This window comes from Anoplophora glabripennis, unplaced genomic scaffold (genome assembly GCF_000390285.2).
Source record: "Anoplophora glabripennis isolate ALB-LARVAE unplaced genomic scaffold, Agla_2.0 scaffold1008, whole genome shotgun sequence".
Classification (NCBI taxonomy): Eukaryota; Metazoa; Arthropoda; class Insecta; order Coleoptera; family Cerambycidae; genus Anoplophora; species Anoplophora glabripennis.
The window spans coordinates 55261-81713 of NW_019417169.1; the positions used below are offsets into that span (position 1 = coordinate 55261).

The window sequence follows — 26453 nt, forward strand, 5'->3', positions numbered from 1 at the left end:
GAATCAAAGCTTATTTCAAAAATCAAAATATTAAAGCTGCTTTGCTTGGTAACAACTATGATCATTGGGTAGATACGAGTAGTCGTAATTACCGCGGTATCATCGCGAAAGATTCAAATTTGTTTTGCGCGTAAGCGGCAACACAGCGTTGTGCGATTTTACCTTGATGGTATGCCGTTCAGTTACAGCACGCGCACTACAGTGAACTGCTTTGGCTTACGTCGAGTTGCGCGATAATTCATTAGGGTGCAGCACTTCCTGAAGCATACTTTAGTAGTATTATCCGGACTCACCGACTTTGTGCGGGTACGTGCCTATTGGCCTCGTTGACCGTCTTATTCTTGTTATAGTCACTGTTATTATCTAGATAAAATATTGCACAAATATATAAAGATAACCAACAAAGCTGGCAAAAAATATAGGTTCATATTCACCAAAATTCTTTGTCTGATTTAAATGGAATTTTGTATGCAATTTTTTCAGTGATGCGCCACTGCAGACCTATAATAATAATGAACCATCGGAGAAGAGTGATTGTAAAGTTGCGGAAGAGGATGGATGTAAAAATGAGAATGGATCGGAAAACAAGTGTAATACGAAAACCAAGCAGGAGTGCAAGGTATTGTACAAATGTGATAAATCTGTTTGCCAAACTGGATGCAAGAGCCATTTTACAACACACTGTGCGAGACATGAGAACAATTCGGAAGAATATAAACGTGAATCCTGTGAGTATGAAACTGAAATTAAGAAATTACTTCAAAGCCGGTTGAGACATAAAGGCCCCTCACAGATCAAAATGTACAAGTGTAAGGATTGCAATTATGAAGCTAAATACAGGAGTGATATGAAACGGCACCAACTGAAGCATAAAGATCCGTCGCAGATTAAAATGTACAAGTGTAATTACTGCGATTTTGAAACCAGATATAGGAAGGGTATCAAACGGCATAAACTGCAACATAAAAATTCATCTCAGATCCAGATGTACAGATGTAATGACTGCGATTACGACACTAAATACAGGGATTGTATCAAAATGCATCTACTGAAACATAAAGATCCTTCGCAGATCAAAATGTACAGGTGTAACGACTGCGATTACGAAACTAAGTACAAGTACCAAATCAAAAAGCACCAACTGAAACATAAAGATCCTTCACAGATTCAAATGTACAAGTGTAATTACTGCGATTATGAAACCAGATATAGGAAGGGTATAAAACGACATAAACTGCAACATAAAAATTCATCTCAGGTCCAGATGTACAGATGTAATGACTGCGATTACGAAACTAAATACAAGGATTGTATCAAAATGCATCAACTGAAACATAAAGATCCTTCACAGATTCAAATGTACAAGTGTAATTACTGCGATTTTGAAACCAGATATAGGAAGGGTATAAAACGACATAAACTGCAACATAAAAATTCATCTCAGGTCCAGATGTACAGATGTAATGACTGCGATTACGAAACTAAATACAAGGATTGTATCAAAATGCATCAACTGAAACATAAAGATCCTTCACAGATTCAAATGTACAAGTGTAATTATTGCGATTATGAAACTAGATATAAGAACGGTATCAAACGGCATGAACTGAAACATAAAAATTCATCTCAGGTCCAGATGTACAGATGTAATGACTGCTATTACGAAACTAAATACAGGGATTGTATCAAAATGCATCTACTGAAACATAAAGATCTGTCAAAGGTCCAAATGTATAAGTGTAACGATTGTGATTACGAAACTGACCACAAGAATCATATCAAACAGCACCAACTGAAACATAAAGATCCTTCACAGATTCAAATGTACAGGTGTAATTACTGCGATTATGAAACCAGATATAAGAAGTGTATCAAACGGCATGAACTGAAACATAAAAATTCATCTCAGGTCCAGATGTAGAAGTGTTACAACTGCGACCATAAAACTAAATACAGGGAGAATATACAGATTCAAATGTACAGATTTAACAACTGCGATTATGGAACTGAATTAAGGGTAATATTAAAAAGCACCAACTGAAACATAAAGATCCTTCGCTGGTTTAAATGAACAGGTGTAACGACTGCAATTTCGAAAATAAGTACAACGCGAATGGAAACATAGAGATCCATCTGAAGTCCAGACTTACAGGTGTAACAACTGTAATTGAAAACTAATTATAGGGGGAATTTCAAAAAGCACCAACTGACACATAAAAATCCTTCAGAGGTTCAAATGTACAAATGTAATGACGGTGGTTTCGAAACTAAATACAAAAATGGTATTAAATATCACGTTTTGAAGCTCAAAGTTTTCTTAAATGCAATTGAATTGGTATGTTTTGCTAACAACCAAACATAAAGAGTCTTTGAGGAGACCTCAGTTGATGCACAAAAAACGTTCCCAGGTGTGGATTACTATCCTTCGTGCAAAATATAGTTACAAATGGACGCATGTAAGAGCTACAAATGTGAATATGACAGCGATGGCAATATTCAGAGCGAATTATAAATGTGTACATGTGTATTTTAAATAACGATGCAGTTTACGATGAAAAAAAATAGATACTTACCTTCCATATAGACGATTTTCAAAATATATATCGAGAGATTTAAGAAATAATATCCATAATTATTTGTAATTTTCAAAAATAACTCGCTGGACTCAATTCACGTACCTTGGTCGCACTCAGAGGATAGTGCCGTGTGCATAGGAAACTGTTGAATTTTACGTTAACGCAACAATTTTGCGAACTAAGACTTTTTTATGTTGTAGAAAAAGTGTATATTGTATGTGAATTATGAAATATAAAATAATTTTGATTAAAGACTAGGCTGATGCTCTTTTCATTTTTAACTTGAAAAGATTCTTAATTAATAACGATTAAAATTTCCGTATCTCACAAAATTAAGACTTAGGATTAAGGTTTGGACTTTATTTGTAATGTAACCTTAAATGAATAAATATAATTAAACTCTACATGCTTACTTTATAACGTTGTACCTATCTTCCTGTAACACCCTTCCCTGTCAGTAAACTATGTTACAGTCATTATTCTAAAGGTTCTAAAATTTAAAAGTAAAGTAACTTTTGTTTTTCTCATTAAAGAACAAAAAAAAAAAATACAAAATGTGTAACGATGTTGCCTTATTTCTACTACTATCATCTTTGTTATCTGCCCCATATGGAGAGCTCGATTACGACATACTGCACAGGGTGTCCATATAGACCTTCCCTGCCCTGAATTTCGAAAAACCATAGGAAATATCTAATTTCTGTAAGGAACTAAGTTCTATTGTGCTTAAATTTGACTTTACGTCTGATTAGAAACGTCTTTATAGCCGTATAAATATAGCACTGCAATCTAAGGGAATTGTTCAACGGCAAAACTAACCCTGAACAATTTTTGATAAACCACTAGCTTACGAGACACCTAAATTTGAAGATATATCTTTTAAAGGATAATAATAACTTTCAAAATTGTAGGCCTAGCAATTTATGTGAGTTGCTGTTCAGTTACAAGAAATATTTTATCAAAAGTAAGGCTTTTGTGACATTTAATTTGATGTAGGTGTGTTGCTATTAAATCAGTATTTAAAAATAATTGCCTGAATACCTCCAATTATTAACGGTTGTTACGACTACATGCTTTGAATTAATGATATTTTGCATTTCTTTCTCAAAACATCTATAAATAGTAATTAACATATATGTTAGAATAATAAATTATAAAACCGTACTATATACTTACAAAACTTGAGAAAGTATTCAGAAACCGTCAAAAACGAGGGATACAAGATCATTATTAAAATTTTGTCCATTCGCTAAATTTAAACACATTAAAAAATATAGTCTAGGATTGCCAGATTCTGTGAAAACAAAATCGGGACGCTTGGTCGCCACTAGCGGTAAATAGCTAAAATGTGTGAAACTTTTAATTCCAATTTTGTCAATTGTGTGATTGTACTATTTTTTTTATTGCAAAAAAACTCAAACTCAGTGTATCCCAAATTGCAGACAGGTCAGAAATCTATTGCGATTAAATATGCCCTTTATCTTGTGTTTTCATACCTAGTTTAAAATGTAATATTTGGAAGGTTTGTATTGTATTTTACATTAATTAAAAAATTGCATACATAAACATGTTGCATAAAATTCTCTGAATAAATGCCGGATTGTGAATGTAATGGTACTTTTTCATACTGTATTTGACAGAACCACTTATTTTTAAACAATACAATACGATACTGTCAGTGCCGGTAGTTTTTCATCGTGCATCTCTACGAACGCCTCTGGTGACTTTTCCTTGGTAATTTCTGAAACGCCGACTTAAGAAAACCAAATTTACTCAGCACCAAAACCAATCCGGTCGCGTGGGACTCGGGCATTTATGAATGCACTGTATCAACTTTTTTCTATTTCCAAGCAAAACGGAGAAACAAACTCTACCTTGTCAGTCACAGATAGAACTATAATTTCATGCATTTAAAAAATATATTCAGTACGTATAAAACAAAATTCAACGGTGGATTGGGTAAATTGATATACGTAGTTGATTAAAACAGAATTCTGTATTTAATTGTTAATTAATTTTTTTTGCCCATTTTTGAGCTTCCTGAATACAGGGTGTTTCAGTTCGAGTGAATCAAATTTTAACCACAGATAGAACTCGATAAGTAATTAAGAATTGCCTTATACTTAATATATAATACTTAATACTTACGAATGTCTATAATTTACTGCAAAATTTACAAATTTTTTGTAGGTATTAACATCATACCAGATTTGAATCTCAAATTGTTACAACCATACCAGAGATATCATAAATAATATGATGTAAAAAAACGATCAATACGGCCCTGTAGAGCGAAAACGGTGAGACATAGAACCTTGGTTTAAAAGGCAATTCTTAATTACTTATCGAGTTCTATATGTGGTTAAAATTTGATTCACTCGAACTGAAACACCCTGTATATGGTTGATCGATGTATCCATGTAACATCTTTGATATTCTATTTACAAGAATTTGACGTACTGAATAAAATCCTTGAATAAAATTGAAAAGGTATTGATATTTTTTTTTGATAAAACAGAAAATGTCTAGATGAAAGAAATTACAAAATTTAATACACAGTCAGAGCCAATGAGACATTACATGAGCCGAGACAGAAGCAGGACTGGTTTTCTTCGGTACAAAACAAAACACCACACTTGAGTTCTATTGTTTACTAATACTGATTTGGGGGTGAGCTGATTGGAGGAAGGTTTTCAATTTGCCACACTAGAAGGCTAGGTCGATCTGTTAGGTTATCAGGTACAATATAATAAACAAAATGAATCTTACCTAGCCCCGAGGCAAGGAATTTGGCCGGTTACACGTTCATAATTTAACGTTAATAGCCGTTCAAAAAATCTTATGGGTTGCTCTTCCCTTTATAGCTAGCAGAATTGAAATTGTCAAACCCAGTCAAAAAAGTACACTTTTAGTCTAGTGGGGCAAAAACAAACGCGGATAAAAAGTTTATATTGCGGTGAGGTGGGTTGCCTACCTCACAGGCATCAACTACTTCCTCAGTGTTCGCAACGCACGATAATTATAATACGTATGGGTATTCATACACACGCAGATTGTACGATAATTTCCGTTTTTATGCAAATTTTGAATATTCAATTTATTCCTACCCTGATTGGCAATAAGTTATTGCCAATAACGCAATAATTCTTTCTCTTTAGCTGACAGCTCCATCTATTGGCTCATTCCTTCCCCAGGGAACGTGTGCTGCTTTGCCGACTCGTGGGTCTATCATTTCCTCCAGGCAATGTTGTCAGGTTTGGTAAAAATTCACCAGATTTGGTGAAATGGTGAAAACTTTTGTAGAAAGCTCTTTTGACACTGTCTTTATATTAAAAAAAAAAACACAACAAATTGGACAAGTTAAAATGGTACAGTCGCAGCGCAAATGTGGAAAGGTTATTGAATGAAATTAATTTAAATAAAACAAAATTGCCAAATAAATTAGGCTCCAAAACATTAAGTAACATTTTACATACTAATTAATTTCGGTAAATAATAACAGCGGTTATAACTTTTCGTAACAACAGGTATTATTAATAGGCATAATAACAGTATGTACTGATAAATTTTGAGGGTTACAATTTATTATATTTTTCAGTATCAACAACAGCTATCTTTTTTTCCAGTCAAGAACTTTGATTTAATCTGTAATAAAACTTGTTTTAAAACAGTAGGTAGGTACATTTAGTTTTAATTTATGTTTCGTATCTGGCAACTTTTAAAGGAACTGTTTGGTGATTTTCAGTTTTTTGACCTGGCAACATTGCATCCAGGCATCATTTGATCATCGTATTTTTACTGTTTTTTCTACGAAATTTACTTGTCGCCGTCGGGAAATATCAATATTATGTTTAATATGATTTATTTATTCATTATAGACATTATTTTGATAAGTAGGATAATTCCGTCCCATTTACGATAATTTTACGCTGCGGGTATGACATTTGCCTCACTTCAGTTTGTGAGTTTTGACACTGACACTGCCTTGCCTTCCATCCAATGATTTAATTGAGGTTAAACAACCCACCCAAGTCACGGTTGTATTCAAGAAATTCCCTGCAGGCTTTGCCTTAAAACTGTTATCGTTAAAAGTTTTGAAGTAATAGAAAACGTTATTAGAGATATTTTCGATGTTCTTTTGCTGAAACTGGTAAGTCAGTGAAGATATTAGATAAGTGTGTTGCGACTTGACAATAATTGTTAATTTCTGCCAGTTATTTTCTTTCTGTTTGGTTAAAGTTGCATATATTTCAGAAAATCGATGATGAGAGCAAAGAGATTATATGTAACGCTTGCAGAAGAAAATTATATGCAGCATTTGAATTCAAGTCAACATGTCTGAATACCGATAACATAATTATACCACATGTGGATTGCGAAAAAATGTTACAGCTCTACATAAGGGAAGTGTACAGGAAGGAAAAGAGAAACGAATCAATTTCAGATAGTCAGAAAATATGTCGATTGTGTATGAACTTGGTAAAAAGTGAGTTTATGTGCATACGTGAAGAGGAACTCGAAGCTATTCAGAAATTGACTCCTGAAATGGTATGAACCATGTTAAATATATTCATTGATCACAACTTAAAAAAATTACTTTCCAGAATATAAATATCATCATGGATCCCGTTGTATGTAAAGAATGTTTTGATTCCCTGTGTACCCACAACAGTTTCCTTAGAGAATGCTTAGAAGTAGAGGAAAAAATTAAAGGGGTTTGTGATAATTCAGCCACAGAAAGTCGAATAGATACTTCTCCATCTGATTTATTCGTTAAGACTGAAAACCTGGATAAAGAGTTTGATATTAGCGAGATGGAACTGTCGATCAAAACTGAGTGTGTTGACATAAAATCTGAAGATGAGGAAAGAAGGTAAGGGAAGACTATTTTAGAGCATTAGTTTTAAAAAAATGGCTCAGACCTGGTCGTGGTGCTGTCACGATTTATACAATTAAACGAGTGCGCAAGTACAGAGGGTGTCATAAGTAATCGGATTTCATAACTAAAATTTTACTATGCCTCATTTTATACATGTGTAACTTGTTAACACAATTCTCTAGTTCTATGAAGAGTGTAAATGTTTTACTTTATTTTAATCATTTTGTCTTTGGTTATTGGCGGCGTAAGACGTTTTAAGGGGGGCGTTTTTATGCGCAATCTTCAATGAAGTTATTGAGTAGTTTCATAAATGAATTCGGTAAAACAGGAAAGGTACACTTTTGGATGCTTGCATATTCTCCGTAATGTTTTCATGCGGAAAATTAAAGGAATTCTTTGCAATTCAACATTTCTATAGTTTGGTTACTGTCGAAAGGATGGCGATAGCCACAATCGTCGTTCTAAAATTTATTTTGCCATCGAGAATGGGACTTTAATATTTTTAGGTGGTATTTGCAGTGATATTCGATAATATAAAATAATACGATGCAATATGACATGTTTAGATGGGGACATTAAGCTTTGCACGGAAAATAATCGTAATAATAAAAATGTAATTTCAAAATCTTACAAATGCTGTTGTTAAGTTAACAAACTACAATTCTTACTACTAATAATTAAATTATTAGTCTGATAGTTAAAACAGATATAAAAACACAAATAGTTACAAACAAAGCGTAAATGATGATGACATAAAAGTCCAGATAATACAATCGGTCTGTAAATTATTATTAGAGAAGAAAGACTAGATCATAGAAACTAAAAAGCAGCATGGTAAGACAATTGAAATTTCTTATACATTAGTAGTACTTCTTGAAATGCAGGGCTTCAGGGCAAAGGAGTCCCCCTAAGATTTCTTAAAAAAAAATGTTCAATTTAATTTTTCTGATTGTGTGTCTTACTAGTTTTTAAATCTAATTTTTATATCTGTTTATAAAAGTGATTGATTTATGTAGATAATTATTTATTTAATTTATCTAGTTTACATAGAGAAAACATATAAAAAGGCAATATATATATAACAAGACAAAACAGGTACTATATTTACTACATATAACAATTAAAATAGCACTATATAATTACTTCACAAATAACTTTTTTATATTAGTAATATTAGCATCAAATATAACAAAAAAATATTACACTTATTATTTTATAGAATTAACAATTTAATATTCACGGGAGATTGACAAATGTTCAGAGCAGATGTTTCGTAATTCCCTGTCCAATTATTACCGTTGAGGGTTATATACAAGGTGTTGAAAAAATATCTCATATTTATCTTTTGGTCACTTTGCGCTCTTTGGAAACATTGTACTATTAAACAATTATTTAGTAGAGAATATATGAGGGATTTTGATTTTGTATGTCACTGATAATAATTTGAATTTGATTTGAAAAAATATTGCCTTCGTCGAGAGCAAACATCAACCTCGGACCATACAAAGTATGTATACGGAAGTGACGCAGATTGAAATCAGTCTGTATTCTGTTTCTTTTCGTAGCGTTCTTTACGGCAGTTGTCATGGCAACGACGTGGCCATCACGGAATTAAACTACGGCGTGGGTGAACGAGTGATGCAGAAATTGAAGCAGCATCGTCCATCGCCTGCCTTTAACAGTTTATACGATACCCGTCGCCCAGTGCACGATTATAATGGTTCTTAGTTAATATTTGTTTCGTATAATAATTGTAGAAATGTTTCCTATGTATGATCCTGTATGTATTTTATTGGAAACGCTATTTTCCAGATGGAAAATTGAGGTTCAAAAAGGATTTTTTAAATTGCGAGAGACCTGTGCCTTATTCTCTCGATATGGAAAAAAGGGGAAGTCAGAAGACAACGTGTACGTTCCAAAGATTCGGAATATAAGTGGTTGCGTGTTGTGTGGAAGTGTTCATTTAAAAAAATTTTTCTGTATGCCGTGTTTAATTGTGGCTGTAAAGTCGGCCATACCGCGCTCTTAGCGGGAGTTATGGGTTGGTTATTTCCTTCATATTCAAACCCAAGAGTTTTTCACGAGGTGCATACACAGCAACCGGAAAAATTAAATGTATGGGCTGCAAATTTCGGTGACCGGCTGGTAGCTCCTTTTTTTCTACCTGGTAATTTGACTGGCCAAATGTATTTGCAATTACTGGAAGACGCTATTTACCCTGCCTTGACTGATATCCAGAGTATGATGATCATTTGATTTTTTCAACAGGACGGTGCTCCTCCGCATTATGCGTTAATTGTCCGTCAGTATTTGGACCAACGTTTTCTACGGAATTGGATTGGGAGAAGAGGCAGGATTGAGTGGCCCTCCACGATCACCGGATTTATCGCCCCTTGATTTCTATTTGTGGGGATACCTAAAAAGTAAAATCTATAAAACACAGCCAGCGTCGCTGGAAAACATCTGAAATTGAAGAGGAAGACATGGTTAATGAGCGAATGACACAGCATTGGTTTAATCGTTTTAACAGTGGAGATTTGACATTTGAAGATCGATTGCGCTCTGGTTGTCCACCTTTGTGGGATATTGAGGCTACAAAGGAAACAATATAGACCTATAAAAGTTGTTGGATAGTGTCCTATGATTGAAAGCACGACATTATTTATGAGACACTCTCTGTATATCGTTAAATTTTTAATTTATATTATTAGCGTATAACTAAAAAGTAGTCTTATCGTCCTAGTGGAAGCAGTTAATCACTATACCAGTTTATAATATTGGTGATATACAAATTGTAACAAATTATAGGCTTACGTTGGTTATGACCAATGGTGCAAAGATTTTTGACTAATCAAAAGCTTGGTTAATAAATTACTTGGAAAAAATATAAGATCTCGACAAAACAATCAGTATAGCTTTACATCGGATGTGGGTATAAAGGATACTTTACCAGTTTTCACCAAAGAACTCATTAATATCATAATAAAATAAATTGCGATGTTTTATTTTCATTTTTAATAAATATATGGGAAAGTTTTTAAGTTCGTCAGTGGAAAATGCCCTGACTTTCTTGGCTAATTGCTGTGAGTCATAGGCTTTGAATTTAGATATAAAAATTATATTAAGCTTTTGTGAACTACCATTTCTCTTAACGAGAATTGCACAAAGAGGCCGCCTCAGCTCATNGGATATTGAGGCTACAAAGGAAACAATATAGACCTATAAAAGTTGTTGGATAGTGTCCTATGATTGAAAGCACGACATTATTTATGAGACACTCTCTGTATATCGTTAAATTTTTAATTCATATTATTAGCGTATAACCAAAAAGTAGTCTTATCGTCCTAGTGGAAGCAGTTAATCACTATACCAGTTTATAATATTGGGGATATACAAATTATAACAAATTATAGGCTTACGTTGGTTATGACCAATGGTGCAAAGATTTTTGACCAATCAAAAGCTTGGTTAATAAATTACTTGGAAAAAATATAAGATCTCGACAAAACAATCAGTATAGCTTTACATCGGATGTGGGTATAAAGGATACTTTACCAGTTTTCACCAAAGAACTCATTAATATCATAATAAAATAAATTGCGATGTTTTATTTTCATTTTTAATAAATATATGGGAAAGTTTTTAAGTTCGTCAGTGGAAAATGCCCTGACTTTCTTGGCTAATTGCTGTGAGTCATAGGCTTTGAATTTAGATATAAAAATTATATTAAGCTTTTGTGAACTACCATTTCTCTTAACGAGAATTGCACAAAGAGGCCGCCTCAGCTCATCTAACCACGAACATCTCATAACGCTTATTGTTCGAATATTAGATGACAGTTTGGAGTTCTCTGGGATCACGTGATCAAGGCCCTGACATAGAAACTTTAATTTCAAAACTTCAAATGGAAATGATGGAGCTATTGTGTTAGCGACATTTTTAAAGATAAATATCAGAAATTTTCATTAATACGTATAGAATTTTGTCACGCTTCCTCTGACAGTTTCTGTTCCACATAAGAACCCACACAGAGCCTCTAAAATATATTTTAATGCAAATTACCTCTGTGCCAAGCTGCTTTGTTATGCCACTAACCAGCAGCAAAAAATATTTGTTTTACTCATATTACATTAAAACCCTTTATTTGATTTGAATGGAATTTTATATGCAATTTTTTCAGTGACGCGCGACTGCAGAGTTCCGATAATGAACCATTCGAGAAGAGTGACTGCAAAGATGCGGAAGAGGATCGATGTAAACATGGGAATGGATCGGAGAACAAATGTAATACAAAAACCAAGCGGGGGTGTAAAGTATTGTATAAATGTGATAAATGTATTTATGAAACTAGAAACAAGAGTCGTTTTACAGTACATTGTGCGAGACACAAGAACGATTCAGAAGCGTATAAACGTGAATCGTGTGAGTATGACACTAGAAATAAGAGATTTCCTCAAAGGCACCCGTTGAGACATAAGGATCCCTCACATGCCAAAATGTACATGTGTAACGTCTGCGAGTACGAAACTAAATATAGGGAGTATATCAAACAGCACAAAGTGACACATAGAGATCCTTTGCAGGTTCAAATGTACAAGTGTAACCGCTGTGATTATGAAAGTAAATACAAGGGTAATATCAGAAAGCACGCAGTGAAACACCAAGATCCTTCGCAGGTTCAAATGTACAAGTGTGACAAATGCAATTATGAAAGTAAATACAAGAGTCATATTAAATCACACCAGGTGAAACATAAAGATCCTTCGCAAATGTACAGTTGTAATGACTGTAAATTCAAAACTAAGTACAAGAAGACTATGAAAAGGCACCGACTGAAACATGAAGATCCTTCGCAGATGTACAGGTGTAACCACTGCGATTATGAAGCCACATATAAGAATAATATTAGACAGCATCTACTGAAACATAAAGATCCTTCACAGATTCAAATGTACAAGTGTAACCGCTGTGATTATGAAAGTAAATACAAGGGTAATATCAGAAAGCATGCAGTGAAACACCAAGATCCTTCGCAGGTTCAAATGTACAAGTGTGACAAATGCAATTATGAAAGTAAATACAAGGCTCATATTAAATCACACCAGCAGGAACATAAAGATCCTTCGCAAATGTACAGTTGTAATGACTGCGAATACAAAACTAAGTACAAGAATACTACCAAAAGGCACCGACATGGAGATCCTTCGCAGATTCAAATGTACAGGTGTAACCACTGCGATTATGAAACTACATACAAGAGTCGTATTAAATCACACCAACTGAAACATAAAGATCCTTCAGAGGTTCAAATGTACAGGTGTAACCACTGCAGTTACAAAACTAAATATAGCTACAACATCAAACAGCACCAACTGACTCATAAAGATCCTTCAGAGATTCAAATGTACAGGTGTAACGACTGCGATTATGAAACTAAATACAAGAGTCATATTAAATCACACCAACTGAAACATAAAGATCCTTCGCAGATTCAAATGTACACATGTAACGACTGCGATTATGAAACTAAATATAAGAGTAATATCAAATACCACCAATTGACACATAAAGATCCTTCACTGGTTTAAATGTACAAATGTAACGACTGTAATTTCGAAACTAAATACAGGAGTTATATCATAAGGCATCAACTGAAACATAACGATCCTTTGCAGGTTCAAATATAAAGGTGTAACAACTGCGATTATGAAAATAAATACCAGCATGCTATCAAACAGCAACAACTGAAAAGCATAAGATCATTTACATGTTCAAATGTACAAGTGTAATGATTGCAATTACGAAACGTTATCAAAAATGCTCCAACAGAAACATAAATATCCATCTCGTGTGTAACGACTGCGAATGCAAAACTAAATGTAGGAACGTTATTAAAAATCTCTTGCATAAAGAGCCTTCTTAAATGCAATTATACTGGTATGTTTTGCTGACAACCAAGCATAAGGAGTCTTTGAGGAAAATGCAATTGATGTAGAAAAAGTGATTGCAGGTGTGAATTACGCATGTAAGAGCTGCAAGTTTGAATATAACACTGATCATGTCATACTGGAATGTGTATACCGGGTGGCTCATTTTAATCGACGCACCCGAATATCTCTGTTGCTAAGCCGAATAAGAAAAAATGTTCAGAGAAAAGGTATTCAGGACAAAGGGGGTGGTCACCTAACTACAATAATAATTTTGACCTTGGTGTCAATGTTCAAGGTCATTTGAAGGCCAAAGGTATTTTTTTAAATGGGAAACCCTATTTTTGAGACCGGATTTGGAAAGAGTGGAAAATTTTATGTCCAGATTGGTAGTTCAACAATTTTTAGAGTGACCTTGAAAATCAGAATCAAATTGTTCTAAAATACACGTTTCGATGTATGTTAAGTAAGTTTTGTTTGTCATATCTTTCATCATCACAATATTAAGACTTAGGATTAAGGTTTGGACATTATTTGTAGTGCAACCTTAAATGAATAAATATGATTAAACTCTACATGCTTACTTTATTACATTGTGTCTATCTTCCTGTAACACCGTTCCCTGTCGGTAAACTATGTTACAGTTATTATTCTAATGGTTCAAAAATTCATGTTTCGATGTACGAGTACACAAAAATAGTAAGTTTTGTTTTGTCATATTACAGAACAAAAAAAAAAATATGAAATGTAACAGTGTTGCCATATTTCTGCTACTATTACCGCAACTATCTGCACCATATGGAGAGCACGACTTACTACGTAGTGTTGTCCATACAGACCTTTCTTGCCGTGAACTTCAAAAAACTCAAGTAAATTTCCGATTTCTGTAAGGAACCAAGTTCTGTTGTGCTCATATTTGACTTTACTTCTGATTAGAAACACCATTAGTCTTTATATCTGTGTAAATGACACTGTAATCTAAAGAAATTGTTCAAGGGCAGAAACTTCTGTAAATGATGTGAAAAAAGAATTCTGACCAATTTTTGATAAACCACTAGCTTCCTGTATTGAAGAACTGTTACAAATGCCCATAGTCGGTGGAATTTCAATCCTGTTTCAACCGTATAAAGTGAAAGGCTGCTCTAAAACAGAAGATGTCAGTTAATTAAGTCGATTGAGCCAAATATGCCTTATGCAAATGTTGCTGGTTTCAAAGATATGGGCGTTCAATGTTAGAATTTTATTTTGAAATTCCTCAATAACTTGGAAAACTGTCAATAGTATGAACAAAAAAATTGGCACTACTATGTTTTTTGACATGACAAATAAGAATTTTTAACTAATTTAGGATGTTGCTTGTACAGGGCGTTAGTTATGCCCTATTCCTTTGATAGAAAGGGGAAAAACTTTTTGCCTTTAGAATTACGGACATTGTGTATTTAAAGTAAATTTATTGTAAAATTAAACTAATGCGACTTAACAACTAGTGTATGAACAAAATTATTTACAGTTTTATAAAAAAAACAACTTAAAGGGGAAGTAAAAATTGGTCAAATCATTTTTTCCATTTCCTGGCTATGGTGGAAAATCCTAAACTGTATTAAAAGATGTCACATCATAACGGATTAATCAATATCTGCACATAGCGTTACTATGGTTTCTGTTACTTCTTGTTATGATACAATTAAAGTGTCGTGATGACAATTGTTGTAATATTTTTAAAATACCTAGTTATGGAGTATACATTTACAGAATATGGTGATATGCACTTAATTTATGGAGAAACACGATGTAATGCATTGAGAGCTCAAAGGCTATACGCTGAGAGATTTCCCAATAGACAACTATCGAATTCAAAAACATTTCAACGAATTGATCAAGGGGCTTCTAACTTGTAATTGTAACACATTTATATTATTTAAGGTAGTTTTATGCCAAATATGGGCCGACATGGTGGAGTTCAGAGAACTATTCGTTCAGTTGAAGTTGAAGAAGGTGTTTTAGATTCTGTCGCCGAAGATCCTACAGTTAGTGTTAGGAATATAGCGGGACAGTTTCAGATTTCAAAATGCACGGTAAATAATATTCTCAAAGAACAACTTCTGCACGCATACCATATGCAAAAAGTTCAAGGTTTAAGCATGGGATGACTATCCTGCAAGTATACAATTTTGCACATGACTCTTGGAAAAGGTTAACCAAGGTATTAGAGGATCTTCCCCAACAAACTCATTTTAGTTTAAGAGTTAGGGAACACTTAAATATGGTTTATCCAGATCGATGGATCAGCGTCCTGACCGCCTAGATCGCCAGATTTGAATCCTTCAGATTTTTACTTCCGGGGTGATTTGAAATGGAGTGATTACGCAACTCGTGTGGCAAGTGAAGATGAACTGCTGCAAAGGATTTTCCACCACAGCCAGGAAATAAAAAATAATATTTAAATGACTTGGAGAGTACAGCCATCACTAATCAGACGCGCTCGTGAGTGTACTAGGCAAGGGGGTGCTCATTTTGAACAATTTTTATAGTAATTAGTAATTTTTAGTCCTAAGTATACAACAATATTTCTTAAATTTCCAATTTTTTCTGTTTTCTATAAATAACTTTTTTCTATATTAAATTTCTGTTCATTGAATAACAAAGAAAGGTTCATACACTAGTTAGTTGTCAAGTCGCATCAGTTTAATAAGTTGCTTAAAATCGAATGAGAGTAACTTTTTTATGAAACAAAGGACATTCTTTCCTATTTTAAATACACAATGTCCGTAATCCTAAAGGCAAAAAAGTTTTTCCTCTTTTTATCAAAGGAATGGGGCATAACTAACGCCCTGTACAAGCAACGTCAAAATTAGTTAAAAAATTTGGAAATTATTGAGGAATTTCAAAATAAAATTCACACATTGAACGTCCTCTATCTTCGAAACCAGCAACATTTGCATAAGGCATATTTGACTCAATCAACTTATTTTGGTCGCCAGTATCTCCAGCTTCGATATTTCCCAATCTTTCGCAGACACCCTGTGTATAGGAGTAAGGGAATATAGGTTTTTTATGTTATGCTTCTAAATTTTCCAAATTGTTTTCTACAAATAAAATTATATACATAAAAAATCATTTTTGCTATTAAAATAAAAATAGTATCAAAGACAATAATAATAATAACTATGAAAAAAAGCTATTTAAAATAAATTCATAGATTGGGAACTAAATTTAACTATTGTTTATTGTCATGCAGTTTTTGTAATGTAGAAGAGTTCGCTTCTGAGCAAGAGTCTAAGAGAATAAGCAAAAACAAGGTAAGTAACATAAGTTTCCTTTAACATTACAAATTTTCAAAATAATTTGTTACTTCCTGCGCACTCCAATATAGCTGTACAAAATTTGCTCACATACTTTTATATCAGATTCATAAGTACCATATGTAAATGTGGAAATTATAAGTTTTTCGTCCTCGTACATATTACCATCAAATTAAACTGTCTCTTTATATACAAAATACAAGTCAAGAATAAACAAATAAAATATTCAGATGTAAACCAATACCGCCGTGATCTGAAGAATCAAATTAGGGTGGTGTACAGTGTTGCCAGGGCAGGAAAGCAAAAAGTCACTACCGATTGGTATGAAAAGTCGACACACCTTCGTAATGTTTGAAGCAGGGAATTGTCAGATATGGGGCTTTCTTTATTCAACTGGTGGAACAATCGGTGAATTAAAAAAACGCCTTATTAAATAATTTTTTTTTTATTTTCAAAACAAACCGAAATATACGTTATTAGTTTATAAAAATGTAACAAAAAATAAACAAAGTAAACTGTTATTGCTTTAAAAAATTAAACAAAAATAAACAAATTAATCTGATTCAATCAATCACTGTCTGATTTTGGACACACTTTTTCCAGTTCTTTTCAAGTTTATAAATATTACACATTTTTTAAAAATATTTTTCAGTTATATAAGCAACAGTCTCTATTTCTTTTTAAATCTAACTTAACTCTCCACATATATCTTAATAAATCGGTACTCATTTTATTTCCTTTTTTTCCCTCAACATCTGCATTTCCATGAAGAATAATTAAAATGGCTGTAACAATTTTTGTTAATATTTTGAAATATTAACCCGTACACATAATACGATGTAATAGAAACAATAGAATATATTCTGGCGTCGTGCTTCGGGAAGCCCCGGGATTTCAGGTGGTGCGTTTAGAATTGTCCGCTTAAGATAGTAATTGTGACGTCATTTGTTTATATATTGTATAAAACGCAAAAATAGTATGCTTATAAGAAATCATAACTTTAAATTTTAATTTTTCTATTTAATAACAAAAAATTTACCAAAACTAAAAGTCGCCAAAAATGATTTCTTTTTGCAAATTCGCCGCCATGTTCTAATGAAGGTAAAAAGTCGTCATTATGGCGACATGTCGTCATTAATGGCAACACGGGGTGTTCAAAACAATACCAATTTTTGTCCCGTGTAATCCGAAATCTGCGTTCAAGAATTAAAAAATAAAATTTATTATTCAAGTTCGTCCGAGAATAGAAGAGGAAGAAGAGCATTAACTTCTTCCATCAGTGTTCGTAACCGCACGATAATTATCGTACATATACGATAATTTCCTCAGACTAATAGTTTATTACTCTGATATAATTTCCTGCATACGTACCATATACGATAGCACACGCAGATTGTAGGATAATTTCCATTATGATACAAATCTTGTGAATTCTCTTTATTCCTACCCTGACAGCCAATAATGCGATGATTCTTTCTTTTTGATAACAGCGCCATCTATTGGCTCATTCCTTCCTTCTTGGGTAATGTGTGCTGTCTTGCCGACTGCCGACTCGTGTTAATTAATAGGTCTGTTCCAACATGAGGAATTGGTTCCGAACTGTTTGAAATGTGCATCCAACTAATTCTTGCGATATATTCAGTGAAGACACATTTAGAACTTAGCTGGCCAAACATTTCAAACGGTTGGGAACCAATCCCTGACTCTTGTTGGAACAGACCTCTTATCTATGGTCCATCATATAATATAAATATCAATATTATGTTTAATATGATTTATTTATTCATTATAGACATCATTATTTTGATAAATAGAATAATTCTGGTCCATTTACGGTAATTTTAGGCGGCGGTTAGTTACGATATTTGCCTCACTTCAGGTTGTGAACAGTGCATTCGGTGCCTTCCATCCAAAGAGCCAATGATTTAATTGAGGTTAGACAACGGACACAAGTCACGGTTGTATATTTACATTTCAAGNCTAATAATTTATTACTCTGATATAATTTCCTGCATACGTACCATATACGATAGCACACGCAGATTGTAGGATAATTTCCATTATGATACAAATCTTGTGAATTCTCTTTATTCCTACCCTGACAGCCAGTAATGCGATGATTCTTTCTTTTTGATAACAGCGCCATCTATTGGCTCATTCCTTCCTTCTTGGGTAATGTGTGCTGTCTTGCCGACTGCCGACTCGTGTTAATTAATAGGTCTGTTCCAACATGAGGAATTGGTTCCGAACTGTTTGAAATGTGCATCCAACTAATTCTTGCGATATATTCAATGAAGACACATTTAGAACTTAGCTGGCCAAACATTTCAAACGGTTGGGAACCAATCCCTGACTCTTGTTGGAACAGACCTCTTATCTATGGTCCATCATATAATATAAATTAATATAAATATCAATATTATGTTTAATATGATTTATTTATTCATTATAGACATCATTATTTTGATAAATAGAATAATTCTGGTCCATTTACGGTAATTTTAGGCGGCGGTTAGTTACGATATTTGCCTCACTTCAGGTTGTGAACAGTGCATTCGGTGCCTTCCATCCAAAGAGCCAATGATTTAATTGAGGTTAGACAACGGACACAAGTCACGGTTGTATATTTACATTTCAAGGGATATAATGACTGACGTTCAAGAAATTTCTTGTAGGCTTTGCCTTAAAACTGTTATCGTTAATAGTTTTGAAGTAATAGAAAACGTTATTAGAGATATTCTCGATGTTCTTCTCTTGCTGAAACTGGTGAGTGAAGATATTAGATGAGTGTGTTGCGACTTAACAATAATTGTTAATTTCTACCAAAGTTATTTTCTTCCTGTTTGGTTAAAGTTGCATACATTTCAGAAATTCGATGGTGAGAGCAGAGATGTTATATGTAACACTTGCAGAAGAAAATTATATGCAGCATTCGAATTCAAGTCGACATGTCTAAATACTGATAACACAATTATTCCACATGTGGATTGTGAAAAAATGTTACAGCTCGACATAAGGGAAGTGTACAGGAAGGAAAAGAGAAACGAGTCAATTTCAGATAGTCAGAAAATATGTCGATTGTGTATGAACTTAATAAAAAATGAATTTATGCGCATACATGAAGAGGAACTCGAAGCAATTCAGAAACTGACTCCTCAAATGGTTTGAACAATAATAAATACTTGCATTGTTTGTAATTTAATGAAACAAATTTGCAGAATATAAATATCATCAAAGATCCCGTTGTATGTAAGGAATGTTTCGATTCTCTGTGTATCCACAACAGTTTCCTTAGAGAATGCTTAGAAGTAGAGGCAAAAATTAGAGATGTTTGTGATAATTCAGCGACAGAAAGTCGAACAGATACGTCGCCATCTGATTTATTCGTTAAGACTGAAAACCTGGACAAGGAATTTGATATTAGCGAGATGGAACTGTCGATCAAAACTGAATGTGTCGACATAAAATCTGAAGATGAGGAAAGTAGGTAAGGGAAGACTAGTTTAGCATTGATTTAAAATTTAAAGAATGACAGTGCCTGGTCCTGATATTATCACTACCTACTATTATCTATCTACTATAAGAGGGCCAGTCCTATATATCTCGCTTAATAAAAAATCTTTATGTTTTTTGTTGCATTTTTTTAGGCTGTTATGCTCCTAAAAATCAAATTTGATATCCATGGCTAACTTTATGAGTGATCATAAAAAAAAACGGAAAAGTGCTGAAAATTTAGGACCGTCTAACATTTTTTATTTTAAGAGATACTTAGAGAAAACTTATTTTCATAAAATTTCATGGCAAAATTGATATCTTTCACCTGGTGTAAACAAATTTTTGAAGTATGTAACTTGCAGTGCCCTCTACGCGGACAAAAAAAAATTGTCATCAAAGCAGGCTGTGGCTACAAAAATATTTGCTTGTTTTTTTTCTAAAATCTGTATTTTGCTTAAAAGAAGTACATTATATTTATTAAATTTTTTTGTAGTTAACGTGTCTATAACAATTTCTACTTTAACACGAAACTGTTTACATTTTTTATACCAAGATTGTAAAAAATTTAATATATGTAAAAGATAAAGGCAACAAGTAGTTACCGCACGAAAGAGGAAAAACAAGAAATTTTTGTAGCCCTAGCTGTCTTCGAGGACAATTTTTTTTGCCCGCGTAGAGGTCGCAGCAAATTACATACGATGTTTTAAAAATCTGTTTGCACCAGGTGAGAGTTATCAATTTTGCCATGAAATTTTATGAAAATAAGTTTTCTCTAAGTATCTCTTAAAATAAAAAAGTCAGACGGCCCTAAACTTTCGGCCCTAAACTCTGGTTCTTTTATGATTACTTACAAAGTTGGCCATGGATATCAAATTTTTTTTTACGAGCGTAAAGACCTAGAAAAATGCAACAGACATTTTTGACGTGCGTCGTATATTAAGCGAGATCCATAGGAGTGGCCCTCTTATAGTAGAAGGCCTGTATATTATTAAACTTTTAATCCATAAAATTGGTGTATTACAAAAAAGGAGTCGTATCATCCTCAATCAATCAATTACTATGTCAGTTTATAAGGTTCGTGATACACAAATTGCTACAAATTATAGACACATTTGTTACAAGCAAAGAATTTTCAAGAATCATAAGTTTACTTTGAAAAAGTATAAGATCTCGACAACAATCAGTATAGCTTTCAAACTCGTTAATATCAAAATGAAAAAAAAAAAATACAATGTTTTATTTTCATTTTAATAAATATAAGATGGGAAAGCTTTTACGTTCTGCTCAGTTATTAAAATTTCAAGGAAATCTTTTTAATTGCATTGTAAATGTTCTTGTGTTGAATTCAGATAAATAATATTATTTATGTGTCTTGTTTAAACTAGCTTAAATTTGATTAATTTTGTTTTGAAATATTTGCTTTTTCTGTATATTCTCTTTGTGTGGCGCAGCCAAGGTATTGGTTTTCTTGGCTAATTGATGTGAGTCACAGGCTTTGTATTTAGATATAAAAATCACATTAAGTAATTGTGAACTTACCATTTTCCTATCGAGAATTATTTACTCTATATTGCTTGAAGAAGACGGCTCAGCTCATCTAGCCAGGAAGATCTGGGAAACTTGTATCATTCGGTTATTAGATAACTGTTTGGAGTTCTCTAGGAGCACGTGATCAAATCTCTGATATATAAACCTTCATTTCAAAACTTCAAATGCAAATGATTGAGCTGTGTGTCTTCAGAAATTATTATTTGTGGAATTTTACGAGTCTTCCACTGACAGTTTCCGTTTCACATAAGAACCCACACAAAGCCTCTAAAATATGATATTTCAATGTAACTTACTTCTGTGCCAAGCTGCTTTGTTTTGTCGCTAGAGAACATCGATGTTGGCAAACAAAATTTTGGTTTTTCTCCATATAACTCTTGTATCCTTTGTCTGATATGGAATTGTACATGCAATTTTTTCAGGGATGCGCTACTGCAGAGCTCGGATATTGAACCATTCGAGAATAGTGACTGTAAAGATGCGGAAGAGGATGGATGTAAACATGAGAATGGATCGGAAAGCAAATGCAAAACGAACACCCAGCATGAGTGTAGAGTATTGTATAAATTTGATGAACCTATTTACCAAACTAGAGGTAGGAAATTTTTTCAAAGGCACCTGTGGAGACATAGTGATCCCTTACAGGCCAAAATGCGAAGATGTTACGACTGCGATTACGAAACTAAATACAAGAATCATATCAAATGGCACCAACTGAAGCAAAAAGATCTTACGCAGGTTCAAATGCACAAATGTAACCACTGCGATTATAAAACTAAATATAAGAATGCCATGAAACAGCACCAACTGACACATAAACATCCTACAGAGGTTCAAATGTATAGGTGTAACGACTGCGATTTTGAAACTAAATACCAGAAGAATATCAAAAATCATCAACTGACACATAAAAATCCTTCTCAAGTTGAAATGTACAGGTGTAATGACTGCGATTATGAAACTAAATACAAGAGTCATATCAAATCACACCAACTGACACATAAAGATCCTTCAGAGGTTCAAATGTACAGGTGTAACAATTGCTATTATGAAACTAAATACAAGAGACGTATCAAGTTGCACCAACTGACACATAAAGATCCTTCAGAGGTTCAAATGTACAGGTGTAACGACTGCGATTTTGAAACTAAATACCAGAAGAATATCAAAAAGCATCAACTGACACATAAGAAAGTTCAAATGTACAGGTGTAACGACTGCGATTATGAAACTAAATACAAGAGTCATATCAAATCACACCAACTGACACATAAAGATCCTTCAGAGGTTCAAATGTACAGGTGTAACGATTGCGATTTTGAAACTAAATACCAGAAGAATATCAAAAAGCATCAACTGACACATAAGAAAGTTCAAATGTACAGGTGTAATGACTGCGATTATGAAACTAAATACAAGAGTCATATCAAATCACACCAACTGACACATAAAGATCCTTCAGAGGTTCAAATGTACAGGTGTAACAATTGCGATTTTGAAACTAAATACAAGAGACATATCAAGTCACACCAACTGACACATAAAGATCCTTCAGAGGCACAATACTGTACAGGTGTAACGACTGCGATTTTGAAACTAAATACCAGAAGAATATCAAACAACTGACACATAAAAATCCTTCTCAAGTTCAAATGTACAGGTGTAATGACTGCGATTATGAAACTAAATACAGGAGTACTATCGAACGGCACCAACTGAGGCATAAAGATCCTTCAGAGGTCCAAATGTATAAGTGTAACAACTGCGATTATGAAACTAAATATAGGCTACATACCAAGCAGCATCAGTTGATACATGAGGAATCTTCACGGGTTCAAATGTATAGGTGCAACGACTGTAACTACAAAACTACTGAAGCATATAGATCCTTCTCAAATTCAAATGTACAAATGTAGCGACTGACACATAAAGGTCCTTCTCAAATTTAAATGTATAGGTGTAACAACTGTGATTTCAAAGCTATGTATAGGAGTTGTATTAAAAAGCATCAACTGAAGCATAAAGATCCTTTGCAAGTTCTAATGGACAGGTGTAACAACTGCGATTATGAAACTAAATATAGGTGATATATCAAGCAGCACCAGTTGAAACATAAGTATTCTTCACGGGTTCAAATGGTGCAAGGACTGTGTCTACGAAACCAAATACAAGAGTAATATCAAACAGTGCCAACTGAAGCATAAACATCCTTCTCAAATTCAAATGTACAAGTGTAACGACTGCGATTATGAAACTAAATACAGGACATGTGTCAAACGTCACATGTTGAAGCATACAGAGCCTTCTCAAAAGCAATTGTACCGGTATGTTTTGCTAATAATTAACCATAAGCAGTTTTTGAAGCACCTCAATTGTTGCACAGAAAACGTTTGCTGGTATGAATTACCGCCCCTCCTGCATCGTGCAAAATATAGTCAATAGTGCACACATTTAATACTACAATATGACACCGATCGCAAATATTCGAATATGTATATATTTATATTTAAGTGAGTCAATATTCAGAGTGAATCTTAAATGTGTACAAGTGTATTTTAAATAATAATACAATTTTCAATATAGCATTTGTAATTTAATGTTACCTTCCATGTAGATATGTAGCAATTTTCAAAATATGTATGTGTATAAACATGGTCGTTTTCAGCAAAATGCTTTAAGTTTAAGCATTTTTCATAAACGACATCAAGCTGCACAATCCGGATAAAAGTAAAAATAATTGCAAGTTTTAAATAAAAAAAGGCCTAGAAATAGTTGTTTACCTCCACTGAACAATTTGAAAAAATACATGTCGCATTTTGAAGATGCAATGACGATGTATATACAGTGTGTTTTACTTAGCGGAACACCTTCGTGTTTAGGATGGCGTTGACTGATTTCCAAAATTATTTTTTTTTGTAGTACTCAAAAAGGCTTACTTTATTTTGATATATTTTTTGACATGATCTTTTCTACGGCCTACTATCATTAATAATAATATTTAATTATTACTATTTCCTATTAGTCCACCATCATTTGGTATGCACTCTTCAATTTGTCTCCTCTTATTTCTAGTAACTCTCCTCAACTAATGTGGTGTTATTTGTCGACTTGCTTGTCTAATCCTATTACATAAATCTTAATTAAAAAAATTAACGTGTTTTATGGTATTTTATGTTATCAAATAATCATGCCCTTTTTTTAACATTAATCTAAACGCAGAGATTTTTTTGAATATTTTAAATGATTTCTGGGATTCAGTACATGCACTTCCTCATCATGTAAGACAAAACCTCTACCCAATGGAGCACCTATTCATGTTGCGGTTGAGTTAGTTGAGTGGCCGTCAAGAGCTCCAGACTTGACGCCTCTTGATTTCTTTTTATGGGTAACTTTGAAGAATAAAATGTATTAAACAAGACCCAACAAATAATAGAAAATAGTAATGTTTAAGTTTTATTTTGTTATGAAACTCATTTGTGGTATAATAAAAAAAACATAATTCGGCTGTCTTATTGTGAGCACCCTGTATGAGTGAAATCAATGAAATTGACTGGAAAATAATTAACACAATGAAAAAATACTTTAAAAATATTTTCCACTGTTAATACAGGACACTTGAATGAATGAAGTTTTTCGAAGTTGTTTTGTGAATATCCTGTAAAAGCTATAATAATGAAACTTTGTATTGAGAAGAGCAAGCCTAGCTGTGCTCAGAGAAGCCATCCACGATCCGAGAAGAGAACTAAATCAGTTAACATGGATCTTTACATGCATTTGATGGTAAGCAATAGTCTCCGCCGAACATTGTGGACCATATCGTTAAATTTAGAGCAGAAAGAGACGCAGAACTAACAGGAAACAAACGGAAGGAGAAAGTTGCAAGTGTGAAAGAACAGTATTTTTACCACCTGTTCCCTTGTACATATAAGTAACACTATACTTTTCTATTTTGTTATTTTAAGACCTAGAAATAAGTTTTAAACGCTAATTTAGTTTTTGTTGTGCAACATTGTATTGTTATTTGTAGGCTGAATGAGTTAAATGAAATTTAAGTTCATGTGCTTATAATGGTAAAGTAACTACAGCTTAGACAGGTTAATAGATCTGTCTTATTCTTCACTTCAATGACGGGAGCCAATGAGCGCGAGTATTCATTTCCAACCAATTGCGTGCGTGCTAGAGTGAGACACCATGTCTGTCTCTCGCACACAACCACGCTTTTCGCAGCCTAGATAAATGATACTATAGATAGGAAACTTGAACAGATTTCGTGGTCATTAACAGCGCTAACTGTTGACACTTTCTCCAACTTCTATTGCTTTCCTTTTCTAGGAATTATCGGTAATACAGTGAGTTAAATTACCTGTAGCCGGTAAAAGATGCAAGCGCCATCTAGTTGTACGCTCTACAACTATATACCTACCTACTCAATATTTGTTTTAGGTATTCTGCCGCCGCTAAATTTAAAATTACATAACAAATCTCACCCTACACAGATCACTCAGAAATTGATTTTGTAAAATAATTTTCACGTAGATAATTTTTTTTGTCACCATGAGAAAATAAGTACATTTGATAAAAAGCATTAAAATCACTCAAGCATTAAAGACACTTTTAAATGCTCTAATAGTCTTCCTACTTAAAATAAGAAATAATTTTGATACTGTAACTTTTTAAAATGTTTGTTGAAAAAATTTCAAATTTCAGTACATATTTTGAAAAAAAA

At 33.4% G+C, this 26453-nt stretch overlaps 2 protein-coding genes across 2 annotated transcripts in view; both read left to right on the forward strand.

Moving 5' to 3' along the window:
* LOC111692180 (serendipity locus protein delta-like) overlaps window positions 1-5859 on the forward strand; it is a 13322-nt gene extending 7463 nt beyond the window's left edge. Inside the window, exons 4-5 of the mRNA XM_023455991.1 lie at window positions 484-995; window positions 5735-5859. Coding sequence (XP_023311759.1) covers window positions 484-995; window positions 5735-5859 — 637 coding nt within the window. The remainder of the gene's footprint in view (window positions 1-483; window positions 996-5734) is intronic.
* Window positions 5860-6370: 511 nt separating this feature from the next.
* Window positions 6371-26453, forward strand: part of LOC111692181 (zinc finger protein 729-like) — a 27744-nt gene continuing 7661 nt past the window's right edge. The window contains exons 1-7 of the mRNA XM_023455992.1: window positions 6371-6726; window positions 6831-7124; window positions 7181-7449; window positions 11636-12820; window positions 16621-16681; window positions 19903-20171; window positions 22150-22558. Of these exons, the coding sequence (XP_023311760.1) occupies window positions 6960-7124; window positions 7181-7449; window positions 11636-12820; window positions 16621-16681; window positions 19903-20171; window positions 22150-22558 (2358 nt within the window). The 5' untranslated portion in view covers window positions 6371-6726; window positions 6831-6959. The remainder of the gene's footprint in view (window positions 6727-6830; window positions 7125-7180; window positions 7450-11635; window positions 12821-16620; window positions 16682-19902; window positions 20172-22149; window positions 22559-26453) is intronic.